Source organism: Mandrillus leucophaeus, unplaced genomic scaffold (genome assembly GCF_000951045.1).
Source record: "Mandrillus leucophaeus isolate KB7577 unplaced genomic scaffold, Mleu.le_1.0 Scaffold800, whole genome shotgun sequence".
Taxonomy (NCBI): Eukaryota; Metazoa; Chordata; class Mammalia; order Primates; family Cercopithecidae; genus Mandrillus; species Mandrillus leucophaeus.
In genome coordinates, this window is record NW_012108698.1 from 683,691 (window position 1) to 697,028 (window position 13,338).

General features: G+C 38.6%; 1 protein-coding gene across 3 annotated transcripts in view; it reads left to right on the top strand.

The window, feature by feature from the left end:
• NUP153 (nucleoporin 153kDa) overlaps positions 1 to 13,338 on the top strand; it is a 102,108-nt gene that overhangs the window by 31,642 nt on the left and 57,128 nt on the right. For 2 of the 3 annotated variants that reach the window (XM_011967580.1, XM_011967582.1), the window contains exons 3-8: positions 5,596 to 5,844; positions 5,996 to 6,135; positions 6,369 to 6,497; positions 11,926 to 12,042; positions 12,135 to 12,179; positions 12,442 to 12,495. In XM_011967580.1, coding sequence (XP_011822970.1) covers positions 5,596 to 5,844; positions 5,996 to 6,135; positions 6,369 to 6,497; positions 11,926 to 12,042; positions 12,135 to 12,179; positions 12,442 to 12,495 — 734 coding nt within the window. The remainder of the gene's footprint in view (positions 1 to 5,595; positions 5,845 to 5,995; positions 6,136 to 6,368; positions 6,498 to 11,925; positions 12,043 to 12,134; positions 12,180 to 12,441; positions 12,496 to 13,338) is intronic. The other variant, XM_011967581.1, reaches the window with a different exon arrangement.

A 13,338-nucleotide genomic window follows, 5' to 3' on the forward strand; every position in this document is an offset into this window, starting at 1 on the left:
TTTTTTTTTAAGCTGTCACATTTGAGAACATGTGATAGTTGTCTTTTTGTGCCTGGCTTATTTCACTTAATGTGATGTTCTACAGTTCCATCTATATTGTTGCAAATGGCAAGATTTAATTCTTTTTTTTTAATGGCTGAATAATACTCCATTGTGTATATGTAGCACAGTTTCTTTGTCCATTCATTTGTGGATGGATACTTAGGTCAATTCCATATCTTGGCTATTGTGAATAGTGCTGCAATAAACATGTGAGTGCAGATTATCTCTTTGATGTACTAATTTCCTTTATCTTGGATATATACCCAGCAGTGGGATTGCTGGATCATATTGTGGTTCTACTTTTAGTTTTTGTGAGAAACCTCAATGATGTTCTCCATAATGACTGTACTAATTGACATTCCCACCAACAACAGTGTACAAGGATTCTCCTTTCTCTACATCCTCACCAGCATCCATTATCGCCTTTTTGATAAAAGCCATTTTCACTGGGGATTGGAGTTCTTTCTATGTTCTGGATATTAATCCCTTATCACATATATAATTTGTGGATATTTTCTCCCATCCTGTAGGTTGGCCTTTTACTCTGTTGATTACATCCTTTGATGCATAAAAGTTTTTACATTTGATGTAGTCCTATTTGTTTGTTTTTGCTTCTGTGGCCTGTGCTTTCAGTGTCATATTTAATAAATCATTGTCAAATCTCATGTCCGGAAATTCTGTTTTCTTCTAAAAGTTTTTTAGTTTTGGGTGTTATACTTTGGTCTTTAATCCATTTAGAGTTAATTTTCGTATATGGTTCAAGATAAGGGTTCATTCTTTTCCATGTGGATATCCAGTTTTTCAAACCATTTAATAAAGAGACCATCTTTTTCCCATTGAGTGGTCTTGAAATCCTTGTTGAAGATCGTTTGATCAAATATGGTAGTTTGTTTCTGGGCCCTGTGTTCACTTGCATGGTCTATGTTGTTTGTCTTTATTCTAGTATTACAGACCACAGGCTCTTTGGTTTCCCATGTAATGGAAATTAACATGGAGCCAAGCAGATTTCCCAGACAGGACTTTTATTTCAGGGCTTCTGCTTGAGCACAAGGGAAACAATAGAGGTGAGGCTCAAGGATCCTCTTCCTGGCTTCCTGGAAAAAGCCAGTAGGGCTTTTTTTTATTAGGCAAAGCACAGGAATTGACATGGAGTAAGGTATGCAGGCTGGGCTGGGCAAAGCACTACAGGGTAGGGTATGCAAGTCAGCATATCTGGTTGCGGTGATTATCTCCAGTAGGGGTCTGGCTGGTGGCAACAATGCTGTAAATCAATTATTTCGCATTCCTTCCTGAGGTGGACTCTGCAACCTTGATTTGGTTTTGGATCTCCTAAGACCAATTCCTGGAATTCTTTAAAAGGTATGGTTACACATTATGAGAGCACCGCAGAATGGCTGTTTTCTTTGTGTGTGACTAAACCCTCAGGGTTAGCATGTGTAATATCAGTGAGGTAATGTTACGGGTTTTGTGAGGAGGAGAAAAAAAAAAATAAGTGAAGGAGAAACTACATCCCACCTCCTGTTCTCTCTCACCAGTGCCACATTGTTTTCATTACTGTACTTCTGTAATAAGTTTTAAAATCAGAAAGCATGAGACCTCCAACTTTGTTGTTTTTAAAGATTATTTTGGCATTTTGAGGTTCCTTGAGATTCCATATGAATTTTAGGATAGGTTTTCTATTTCTGCAAAAAAGGTCTTTGGGATTTAGAGATTGTATTGAATCTGTAGATAGATTGCTTTGAATAGTATTGACATCCCAACAATATTTAGTCTTGTAGTCCACGTACGCGGGATATTTTTCCGTTTATTTATGTTTTTTTCCTTTTAGTACTATTTTGTAGTTTCCATGTGCACATCTTTTACATTCGTTCATTCCTAAATATTTTATTCTTTTTGGTGCTATTATAAATGAAATTGTTTTCTTAATTTACTTTTCAGATTGTTCATTATTAGTGCATAGAAACAAATTTTTTCGTGTGTTGATTTTTGTATCCTGGTACTTGGCTAAATTTGCTCTAACAGCTTTTGACTGAATCTTCACTGTTATTTACATGTAAGATTATGTCAACTGCAAACATGATTTTTTACTTTTTCTTTTCCAATTTAGATGTGTTTTATTTATTTCTCTTATTGCTCTGACTATAATGTACAATATTATGTTGAATAGAAGTGGGGAAATTGAGAAGCTTTGCCTTCTGGTCTTAGAGAAAAATCTTTCAGTCTTTTATCATTGAGTATGATGTTAGTGTGGTTTTGCATATATGGCTTTTATTATGTTGTAGTTTCCTTCTAGTCTTAGTTTGTTGAGTGTTTTTATCTGCAACTTGCTTTTTTTTTTTTTTTTTGTTACAGTACTTTGGAACTAAATAATCTAGAATTGTTTTATTGTTTAAGGATTTTTGAGATAGTCTTGCTTTATTGGTCAGGCTGGAGTGCAGTGGTGCCATCAGAGCTCACTGCAGCTTTGAACTCCTGGGCTCAAGTGATCCTCCCACCTCAGCCTCCTGAGTAGCTGGGACTACAGGTGTGTGCAGCCACACCCAGCTGACTTTTTAAATTTTTAGTAGAGATGAAGTCTCAGTTTGTTGCCCAGGCTGGTCTCGAACTCCTGGGCTCAAGTGATACTCCTGCCTTGGCCTCCTAAAGTGTTGGGACTACAGGCGTGAGCCACTGTGTCCAGCCAAGACAATTTTTTAGGAAGATAGCACACAGAAGAACACTGCAGAATGGCAAATACAGTCTAGCAGCACATCACAAAATACTTACTGAGGAGAGCATTAATCAATGAATGCAAGTAGTCATTCAGGATTTAATATAGTTTACCATGTTACTAGGTAAAATGATCCTATTTTTGCTTTTTAGTAAATAGACATCTGCTAAAATTTAAAATTCACTCTTTGTTTCTATTTGGAGTTTAGAAACTATTACTTCCTTAGCATGTCAGTTTTTCAAACCAAAGACCAGAATCTTTTTTTTTTTTTTTTTTTTTTTTTTTTGAGACAGAGGGCTCTGTCAACCAGGCTGAAATGCAGTGGCACGATCTCAGCTCACTGCAACTTCTGCCTCCCAGGTTCAAGCGATTCTCATGCTTCAGCCTCGCAAGTAGCTGGAATTACAGGCACATGCCACCATGCCCGGGTAATTTTTGTATTTTTAGTAGAGATGGGATTTTGCCGTGTTGGCCAGTCTGGTCTTGAACTCCTGACCTCAAGTCGTCTGCCTGCCTCGGCCTCCCAAAGTACTGGGATTACAGATGTGAGCCACTGTACCCAGCCCAGAATCATATTTAATGGTGAAACATTAGAGGCAATCTCATTAAAGTTGGGAATAAGGTAGAAGTCCATCATCACCACTTCTAGATATTAAGAATGTAATTAGTTATGGGGATGTGGTAATATGTTAGAATAAGGAAACTGTAGCAATTGACACACGGTTAATATTGAAAATACCTGACCACTCTCTTATTTAAGCAGTAGCCAATTAGAAAACATGAAAGAAGAAAGGATCCCATTTGCAGTATCAAACAATTGGGAGGTGGAGGTTGCAGTGAGCTGAGATTGCCACTGCACTCTAGCCTGGGTGACAAAGTGAGACTGTCTCAAAAAAAAAAAAAATCATACACTTTGTGTGTGACACTCTAGAAGAAGAAATTCTCTTAAGTTCCACTGAGGGTCATAAAGCAGATCTGAACCAAAGGAAAGGTGGTTAGGAAAGCAGTGTTGGGAATGATACCAGTTCTTTTTAAAAACCTTAAATTCAGTGTGATCCTAGTCAAAATAATTTTAAGGTCTCTTTTAGGAACTTTGAACATATTCCAGATAGCTGCTTTAAAGTCTTGTTATGCTAAATATTTTAAGGTCTTTGTCTGCTACCTTTGGTTAAGGTTTCTAACACCTACTCTCCCCTATCCCCCTACCCTGTGCATCGATCACAGTTTTCTTTTTTCTATATATTGAGTTTTGACTATATTGGCATTTGGAATGATAATGTATAGAGACTCTTGGTTCTGTCATCTTCCTCTGAAGAGTGTTGGTTCTTGTTTTTAGCAGGCAGTTTAGTTAATGATAATTTTGAACTTTCGTAGTTGTAGTTTTGTGCTGTGTTAATGTATATTTGTGGGAAGTCCAGGGTGTTTCCTAAGCCTCCCAATGTGGTGGGCCTTAGCCTCCAAGCTCTGTCTCCCCTGTGGCTTTTTAGGAGAGATCTATAGTAGATCTTACTTTAGTTATATATTTACTCCTTATTTTTAAGGGGGAACCTTTTGGTATATCAGCTGAATGCCATTGTTAATGAGATCTCTAAATTCTGGTGGCCCTAAAACTTGAGAGTCTTCAGCATTGTTTTTTTCCCTAGCACGGTACACTGTCTGGTGTCTCTGTTTTCTCAACTCCATAGCAGCTGCTGCGTAAGGCTTAGGTGGTCTTGCTATGAGTATGTACAGCCTGTCTGCTCACTGGACACTCCCATGTGGATTTCTGGGAGACCTTCTCTGCACAGTTCCCTACTCTCCAGTGCCCTGGATTCTGATTTCTTCCTGCTCTGTGTTACTTGACTTTGGGTGTCTGTTCAAGGTCTGAAAATGTTCTTAGACAGAGAGCTGGGTAATCGTAGGGCTCACCTTGTGAGTTTTTGTGCTGTTTTCCACTGTCTGAAAGCAGTAGCCTCATATTTTTTCTCCAGTCTTATAGTTGTTTACAGTAGAAGGGCTGATCTGGTCCCAGTTATTCCATCCTAACTGGAGGCCTCTTTTTGAGGAACTTTAGAAACAATTCTAAAGTTTTTGAAAATGTCCCTGAAAACAAATTCTGAAAAAGAATTTATTTTAATAATTTCATATTTTAATAAAGGGAAGGTGGGGTGGAGTAACTTCAACAGGCATTAAATTTATTCTAAACCATAATATTTAAAACATTTGGTACTCATACGGAAGTATAAAGATACATCATTAGAGGAAGGGAGGAATAAAGACTCTTGGAAGTTAGTATGGTTTAATATGTGGTAACAGTGGCTTCTCAATCATTGAGGAAAGGATGGCTTATTTAAGAGATTACCTTAGGTTATAAACAGGCTAACCATTTGGAAAACAGTGAAGCTGAATCCTTTCTTTACTCCTGCATCATAACTAATTTCAGATGGGAGTCAAGATTAGACATATTGAAATAAAAGCGACAGTATCAAAATATGGGTAAAACTTATTTTTTATGGTCTCAGAATGATAGGACTATAAATAAGGCACAAGTTATTTTCTGTATTACAAAATACACCATCAAAAAAGTGAATGGGTTTAGTCAACTGGCAAAAAATAGTTGTATTTCAACTGTTGTATCATATCACATCACTCTTACTGGTTTAAAAAAATTAGCTCTCATTTAAATTAATTTTAGTTGAAACTTTGTTTTGGCTAGGAGTATGTTATATTGGGCTTATGGGAGGCCTCAGTGATTTGAATTGAAGCTATTATATACTATAATGTGTTTTCTTAAAGTAAAAACCATTTGTGGTAGTGTATTGCTCTAAGTTGTATATTCATAATATTAATGCTTTTCTTTTAAGAACCTTCAACAACTAGTACTGCTTCAAATTATCCAGATGTGTTAACAAGGCCTTCTCTTCATCGGAGCCATCTGAATTTCTCCATGTTGGAATCCCCTGCATTACACTGTCAGCCATCTACATCCTCGGCATTCCCAATTGGCAGTTCGGGATTTTCCCTTGTAAAGGAAATTAAAGATTCTACCTCTCAGCATGATGATGATAACATCTCAACTACCAGTGGTTTTTCTTCAAGAGCTTCTGATAAAGGTATTCTTGACATGTGGTAGTACATAATTTGGGTAGTAAAATTAAATTTTGGGGGATTTTTTTTTTTCCTGACGGATATAATTTTTGTATTTACAAAAATCTAGGATCTTGTATTGGTGTTATTACTATGGATTATGTAATTTTGTTTCAGATATAACTGTTTCAAAGAACACTTCATTGCCACCTCTGTGGTCCCCAGAAGCTGAACGTTCTCACTCACTCTCGCAGCACACTGCCACCAGCTCAAAAAAACCAGCATTCAACTTGTCTGCCTTTGGAACACTTTCCCCTGTGAGTACTAACTGGGTTGGATTTAATCACATTAGTCTTGAGTGTTTATTGCATTTTTATATATATATGTGTGTGTGTGTGTATATATATATGTATATATATATTTTTTTTTTTTGAGACAAGAGTCTTTCTCTGTTGCCCGGGCTTCAGTGCAGCGGCACCATCTTAGCTCCCTGCAACCCCCACCTCCTGGGTTCATATGACTTATAATTTATCGTTGTGTTTCTGTGCAGTCACTTGGGAATTCTTCAGTCCTTAAAACCAGTCAGCTTGGAGACTCTCCTTTTTATCCTGGAAAAACAACATACGGTGGGGCAGCGGCTGCTGTAAGACAGTCTAAACTACGAAATACACCTTATCAGGTAGGTTCCAATAGAAGGGTTGATGACCTTTTTTTTTTTTTTTCCACTTTAACTGGATAATAAATTACTTTGTGCTCAAAAAAATAGTTTTGATTTATTTTTTATTTTTCTTTTATTTATTTATTTTTGAGATAGTCTTGGTTCTGTCGCCCAGGCTGGAGTATGGTGGCACGATCTCGGCCCATGCTGCAACCTCTGCCTCTTGGTTTCAAGCGATGCTCCTGCCTCAGCCTCCCAAGTAGCTGGGAGTACAGGCACACGCCACCACGCCCAGCTAATTTTTTGTATTTTTAGTAGAGACAGGTTTCACTGTGTTGGCCAGGATGATCTCGATCTCTTGACCTTGTGATCCCCCATCCTCGGCCTTTCAAAGTGTTAGGATTACAGGCGTGAACCACTGCGCCTGGCCAGTAGTTTTGATTTAATATTATTCTTTGGGAAAATAACAGCTATAGGTTATATTTTTTCATTTAGCATATGTAGACATTATTTAGACCTATGTGAATGTTTTATGTATTAGATATGTGTGTGTATCTCAAGAAATGTGATTTTTTTTAAAATGAGGTATAAATTACACATATTAAAATTTACCATTGTTTTATAGTATTTGAGTTTTAACAAAACACATTATTATGTATATAACCACTTCTGCAATCAAATATTGATCAGACATTTTCATCACCCCAGAACATTACCTTATGTATCTCTTGAGTCAATCCTTCCTCCTCCTACCACCCTCTGGCAACCACTGATCTGTTTTCTTTCTCTGTAGTTTTGGCTTTTCCAGAATGTCATATACATTTAGTCATATGTAGCCTTTTGATTCTGGCTTATTCTACTAAGCATAATGCTTTTGAGATTCGTCTGTTTTTGCATCTTTTAATAGTTCCTTTTTATTGCTGAGTAGTATGGTTAATACAGTTGGTTTATTATTCACTAGTGAAAAGACACTGAATTGTTTCCAGTTTCTAACAATTATGAATGAAGTTGCTATGAATGTTTTTTGTGAGCATTCATTTTCATCTCTCGGGTAAATACAAATACCTAGGAGTTGAATTGATGGGTCATATGGTAAGTAAGTATTCAGTAAACTTTATAATAAACTGCCAAACCATTTTCCAGAGTGGCTGGTACCAGGTTTTGTTCTGACTAGTAATGTAAGAGTTGCTGTGCATCCTTGTCAGCACTTGGTGGTGTCAGGTTTTTCTGTTTTTGCTATTCTAGTAGGCATGTAGTGGTAACCCCAACTTGTGATTTTAATTTGTACTTCCCTAGTGACTAATGATGTTGAGTGTCTTTTCAGGTGTTTATTTGGTGCTTGTTTGCTATCAGCCCATCTTTTGGTGAAATATCTTCTTTGATGAAGTCTCTGTTCAAATCTTCCACCCGTTTTAAAATTGGGTTATTTTCTTATTAATAAATTTTGAGAGAGTTCATTTTTCAGGGTACAAATACTTTGTTATATGTTTTGCAAATATTTTCTCCCATTCTGTGGTGTATCTTAACAGTGTCTTTTGAAGAACAGATTTTTTGTTTTCTTCCCTGAGCCAGAGTCTTGTGCTGTCGCCCAGGATTGAGTGCAGTGGTGCACTCTCCACCTCCTGGATTCAAGCAATTCTCTGCCTCAGCCTTCTGAGTAGCTGGGATAACAGATGCCTGCCACCATACCTGACTGATTTTTGCGTTTTTAGTAGAGATGGAGTGTCTCACCATCTTAGCCAGGCTGGTCTCAAACTCCTGACCTCGTGATCCACCTGCCTCGGCCCCCAAAGTGCTGGGATTACAGGCATGAGCACCGCGCCCGGCCAGAAGTTTTACTTTTGTTGACATCTTTTGTGTGTGTGTGTGTGTGTGTGTGTGCGTGTGTGTGTATTGTTAATGGTTTCATGCTTTTGGTGTCATATCTGAGACATTTTTACTTAATCCCATGTCACAAAGATTTTCTCATATGTTTTCTTCTACAAGTTTTACAGTTTTAGGTTTTAATGTATGCCTATGATTGATTTTGAATAAATTTTTGTGTGTGGTATGGGGTATTGGTCAAGGTTCATTTTATTTTCTAAATTAAAAAGTTTTTTTTAAAAATTAAAGTTGGGAGTCTTACTGTGTTGCTCAGGCTGATCTTGAACTCCTGGGCTCAAGCAGTCCTCCTGCTGCAGCCTCCCAAAGTGCTGAGATTACAGGTGTGCCTGGCCGTGGTTGTTTTTTTTTTTAAAAAAAAAAACATATGGGTGTGCAATTGTTCTAGTGTTATTTGTTAAAAAGACTGTTCATTGAATAGCTTTTGCACCATCATTGTTTTGTGTTTTTGTTTTGAAACAGGGCCTTGCTCTGTCACACAAGGCTGGAGTGCAGTGGCACGATCATGGCTCACTGCAACCAGAACCTTCTGGGCTCAAGTGATCCTCCCACTTTAGCCTCCTTATAAGTACTGCGCGCTAACCGATTGTGCCACTGGAGCCACAAATGCCCACTTTAGCCTCGTGAGAGCTGGGACCACAGGCGTGCGCCACTATTCCCAGCTAATTTTTTTTTTTTTTTTGGTAGCAATGGTCTCACTAAGTTGCCTAGGCTGGTGTTGTACTCCTGGGCTCAAGTGATCCTCCTGTGTTGGCCTCCCAAAGTGTTCGGATTACAAGAATGAACCACCATGCCCGGCCTGCACCTTTGTTGAAATCCGGTTCACATGGCTTTATTTCTGGACTTTTGACCTGCGCCGCCGCCGCCACCCATTGATCTATGTGTCTTTCCTTTTGCCAACACTGTGTCTTTCCTTTTGCCAACACTCCACTGTCTTGATTGCTGTAGGCTTCCGGTAGGTCTTAAAATTAGGTGATAAGAGTAATCCAACTTTGTTCTTTTTTCAAGCTTGTTTTGGCTTTTTTAGGTCCTTTGCTTTTCTATAAAAATCTAAAACTGGCTTGTTTCTACAGTCTGCTAGGATTTTGATTGGAATTGCTTTTTTTATTTTTGAGATGGAATCTTGCTCTGTCACCCAGGCTGAAGTGCTGTGGCATGATGTTGTTTCACTGCAACTTCCACCTCCCGGGTTCAAGCAATTTTCCTGCCTCAGCCTGTCGGGTAGCTGGGACTACAGGCACACACCACCATGCCCTGCTAATTTTTGTATTTTTAGTAGAGACGAGGTTTTACCATGTTGGCCAGGCTGGTCTCGAACTCCTGACCTCAGGTGATCTGCCCACCTTGGCCTCCCAAGAGTGCTGGTATTACAGGTATGAGCCAGCATGCCCAACCATGATTGAGATTGCATTTGAGTCTAAAGACCAATTTGGTGAGAATAGGCATCTTAACAAAAATAGAGTCTTCCAAACCATGAACATGGTGTATCTTCCCATTTAGGTGGTTTATAAATTTTTTTCATCAATGTTTTGTAGTGTTCAGCATTCAGATCTTGAACATATTTTGTTAGACTTTTGTTATTTGGTATTAGTCAAGAATATGTAGCCTGAATAGTCTTATCTTTTCAATGAATTGAGTTCATAATTTAAAATAAGTTTCAGCAAAGAAGCTTCAGGCTCAGATAGCTTCCCTGGTGAATCTTACCAAACATTTTAGAAAGAAATAATGCCAATTCTACACAAACTCTTATGTATAGTAGGAGAGTAGGGAACACTTCCCCCAGTACCTTTTATGAGGCCAACATTATTACCCCAAGACCAAAATCAGACAAAGACATTGGAAGACAGCAACAGATTATTATTTCTCATGGATTATAGACACAAACCTTCTCAACAAAAATATTTGTAAATGGAATCCAACAAATTTAAAAAGGAAGCTGCATCATGGTCAAGTGGGGTTTATCCTGGGAAGGCAAGGTTGACTCAACATTTGAAAATTAATGGGATTGGGACGAGTGTGGTGGCTCATGCCTGTGTTCCCAGCACTTTGAGAGGCCTTAGATCACCTGAGGTCAGGAGTTCGAGACCAGCCTGGCCAACATGGTGAAACCCCATCTCTACTAAAAATACAAAAATTAGCCGGGGCGTGGTGGTGTGCACCTGTAATCCCAGATACTCGGGAGGCTGAGGCAGGAGAATTGTTTGAACCTGGGAGTCGGAGGTTGCAGTGAGCCGAGATTACGCCACTGCACTACAGCCTGGGCAACAGAGTGAGACTCCCATCTCAAAAAAAAAAAAAAAAATTGGATTTACCATGTAAACAATCTAAAGAGTACTGTATGAACATCTCTATGGATATATAAAATATTTTTTAAAAAATCCAACATTTAGTCATGACACAAATTTTCAACAAACCTAGGAATAGATGAGATCCTTCTACCTGATAAAGTGCATCCACAAAAAAATCATCTGGCATCATACTTAATGGTGTGAGGAAGCGAGCAAGGATGCCTACAATCACTGCTACTGTTTAACATCATACCGCAGGTGCTAGCCAGTGCAGTAGGCACAAAAATCAAGACATGCAGATTGGAAAGGGTATTATTCCTGTAATGTTATTCCTATACACAGATAACTTGCTTATCTACATAGAAAATCCAAAGAAACTACAAAAAAAGCTACCACAACTAATAAGTGAGTTTAACAGGGTCATAGGATACACTGCGTGAGCCACTGTGCCCAGCCTGTTATATTAACTTCTGAGAAACAAGTCGTTAGTATTAAAATTTTAGGTTTTCGTTGCAGTAGAATCTACCATCTCTTTGTTTAGCCATCTTAGAATTTACTCTAATTGAATGTTATTTAATGCTTAGGTTAACTGATATCTTAATTCAGTTTTTATTAATTTAATGTTCTTTGATTTAAATATTATAGATAAATGGATCTAAGGTAATACTAGAACTTTTTATCAATTGCCCCATTTACCCCATGTGACATAACTGGTAGACTTTTTTTTTTTTTTTTTTGAGATGGAGTCTCACTCTGTTATCCAGGCTGGAGTGCAATGGCGCAATATCAGCCCACTGCAACCTCCACTTCTGGGTTTAAGCGATTCTTCTGCCTCAGCCTCCTGAGTAGCTGGGAGTACAGGTGCCCGCCAGCACGCCCAGCTAATTTTTGTATTTTTAGTAGAGATGGAGTTTCACCATGTTGGCCTGGCTGGTCTTGAACTACTGACCTCAGGTGATCTACCCGCCTCAGCCTCCCAAAGTGCTGGGATTAGAGACATGAGCCACTGCACCTGGCCCAGACATTTCTTTAGAATGGTGCATGCTGTCTTATCATTCTTTTGTTGTTGTAAAGGTAATTTCTCAGAGAATTGGATTTCCAATAAAGGCATGAAGAAAAAAATTGAACTTTTAATGACCCTACCCAGAGATAAATTGCTGTTAACGCATTAAATCTTGTTTTACTTTGGACATCCATTCTATCTTGTAAATATTTTCATTGTGTGAAATATGTGCCTTAGATTTTGTGTTACAATAAATAATATAGGGTTTACTTTACAGGCACCAGTTAGAAGACAAATGAAAGCTAAGCAACTCAGTGCACAATCTTATGGTGTGACCAGTTCAACAGCTCGGCGAATATTGCAGTCTTTAGAGAAGATGTCAAGCCCTTTAGCGGTAAATTTTTAAAATCAATATTAATACAGGAGTGTAACAAAACCCAATATTATTGAAAAATCTTAATTTTGTTGTTTTTTCAACATTAACAGGATGCAAAAAGAATTCCATCCATTGTTTCTTCTCCTCTGAATTCTGTAAGTTGAAATTTAAACCTTTTAAAAAGATATTGTTCGTACAAAAATTAGGTGGGTCTGGTGGCGCACGCCTGTAGTCCCAGCTACTTGGGAGGCTGAGGTAGGAGAATCGCTTGAACCTGAGAGGCAGAGGTTGCAGTGAGTTGAGATTGCGCCACTGCACTCCAGCCTGGGCAACAGAGTGAGACTCCGTCTCAAACAGAAAAAAAAAAGTTATTTTTCATAACTCCACATCTATTCTAATAGTATTTTCATTTTTCAGCCTCTTGATAGGAGTGGGATAGATATCACAGATTTTCAGGCCAAAAGAGAAAAGGTAAGACTTGTTTAGCATTTAGTTATTTAAACTCTCTGCAATTTTGTTGTGTTTAAAGTTCACAAGTATACAAATTGGATTTAGTTTAGACATTAGTGAACATGTTTGAAAAGTAATTTTTTTTTTTTTTTTTTTTTGAGGCTTAGTCTCGCTCTGTCATCCAGACTGGTGTGCAGTGGCGCCATCTTGTCTCACTGCAACCTGTGGCTCCCAGGTTCAAGCGATTCTTGTGCCCCAGCCTCCCTAGTAGCTGAGATTACAGGCACATGCTGTCTTGCCCCACTAATTTTGTATTTTTAGTAGAGGCAGAGTTTCACCATTTTAGCCAGGCTGGTCTCTGAGCTCAGGCTGGTCCTGAGCTCAGGTGATCTGCCTGCTTTGGCCTCCCAAAGTGCTGGGACTAAGGTGTGAGCCACTGTGCCTGACCCCGAAAAGTAATATTCTTTTACTTGGACATTTTACTCTATTCTTCAGGCCTCAGGACTATATTGTATATGTAGTAGACACTCATCCAATTTTTTTCTTTTTTTTGGACTATTCAGCATTTCCATCTTCAGGATCTTGACAGACTTTATGGCTTACTCTTACCTTTTGATAAATAAAAATAGGAGTGATCGGCCAGGTGCCGTGGCTTACACCTGTAATCCTAGCACTTTGGGAGGCCCGGGCCAGTGGATCACTTGAGGTCAGGAGTTCAAAACCATCCTGGACAACATGGTGAAACCCTGTCTCTACTAAAAATACAAAAGAAATTAGCCAGGTGTAGTGGCGTCCACCTGCAATCTCAGCTACTCTGGAGGCTGAGGCAGGAGAATCACCTGAACCCGGGAGTAGGAGGGTGCA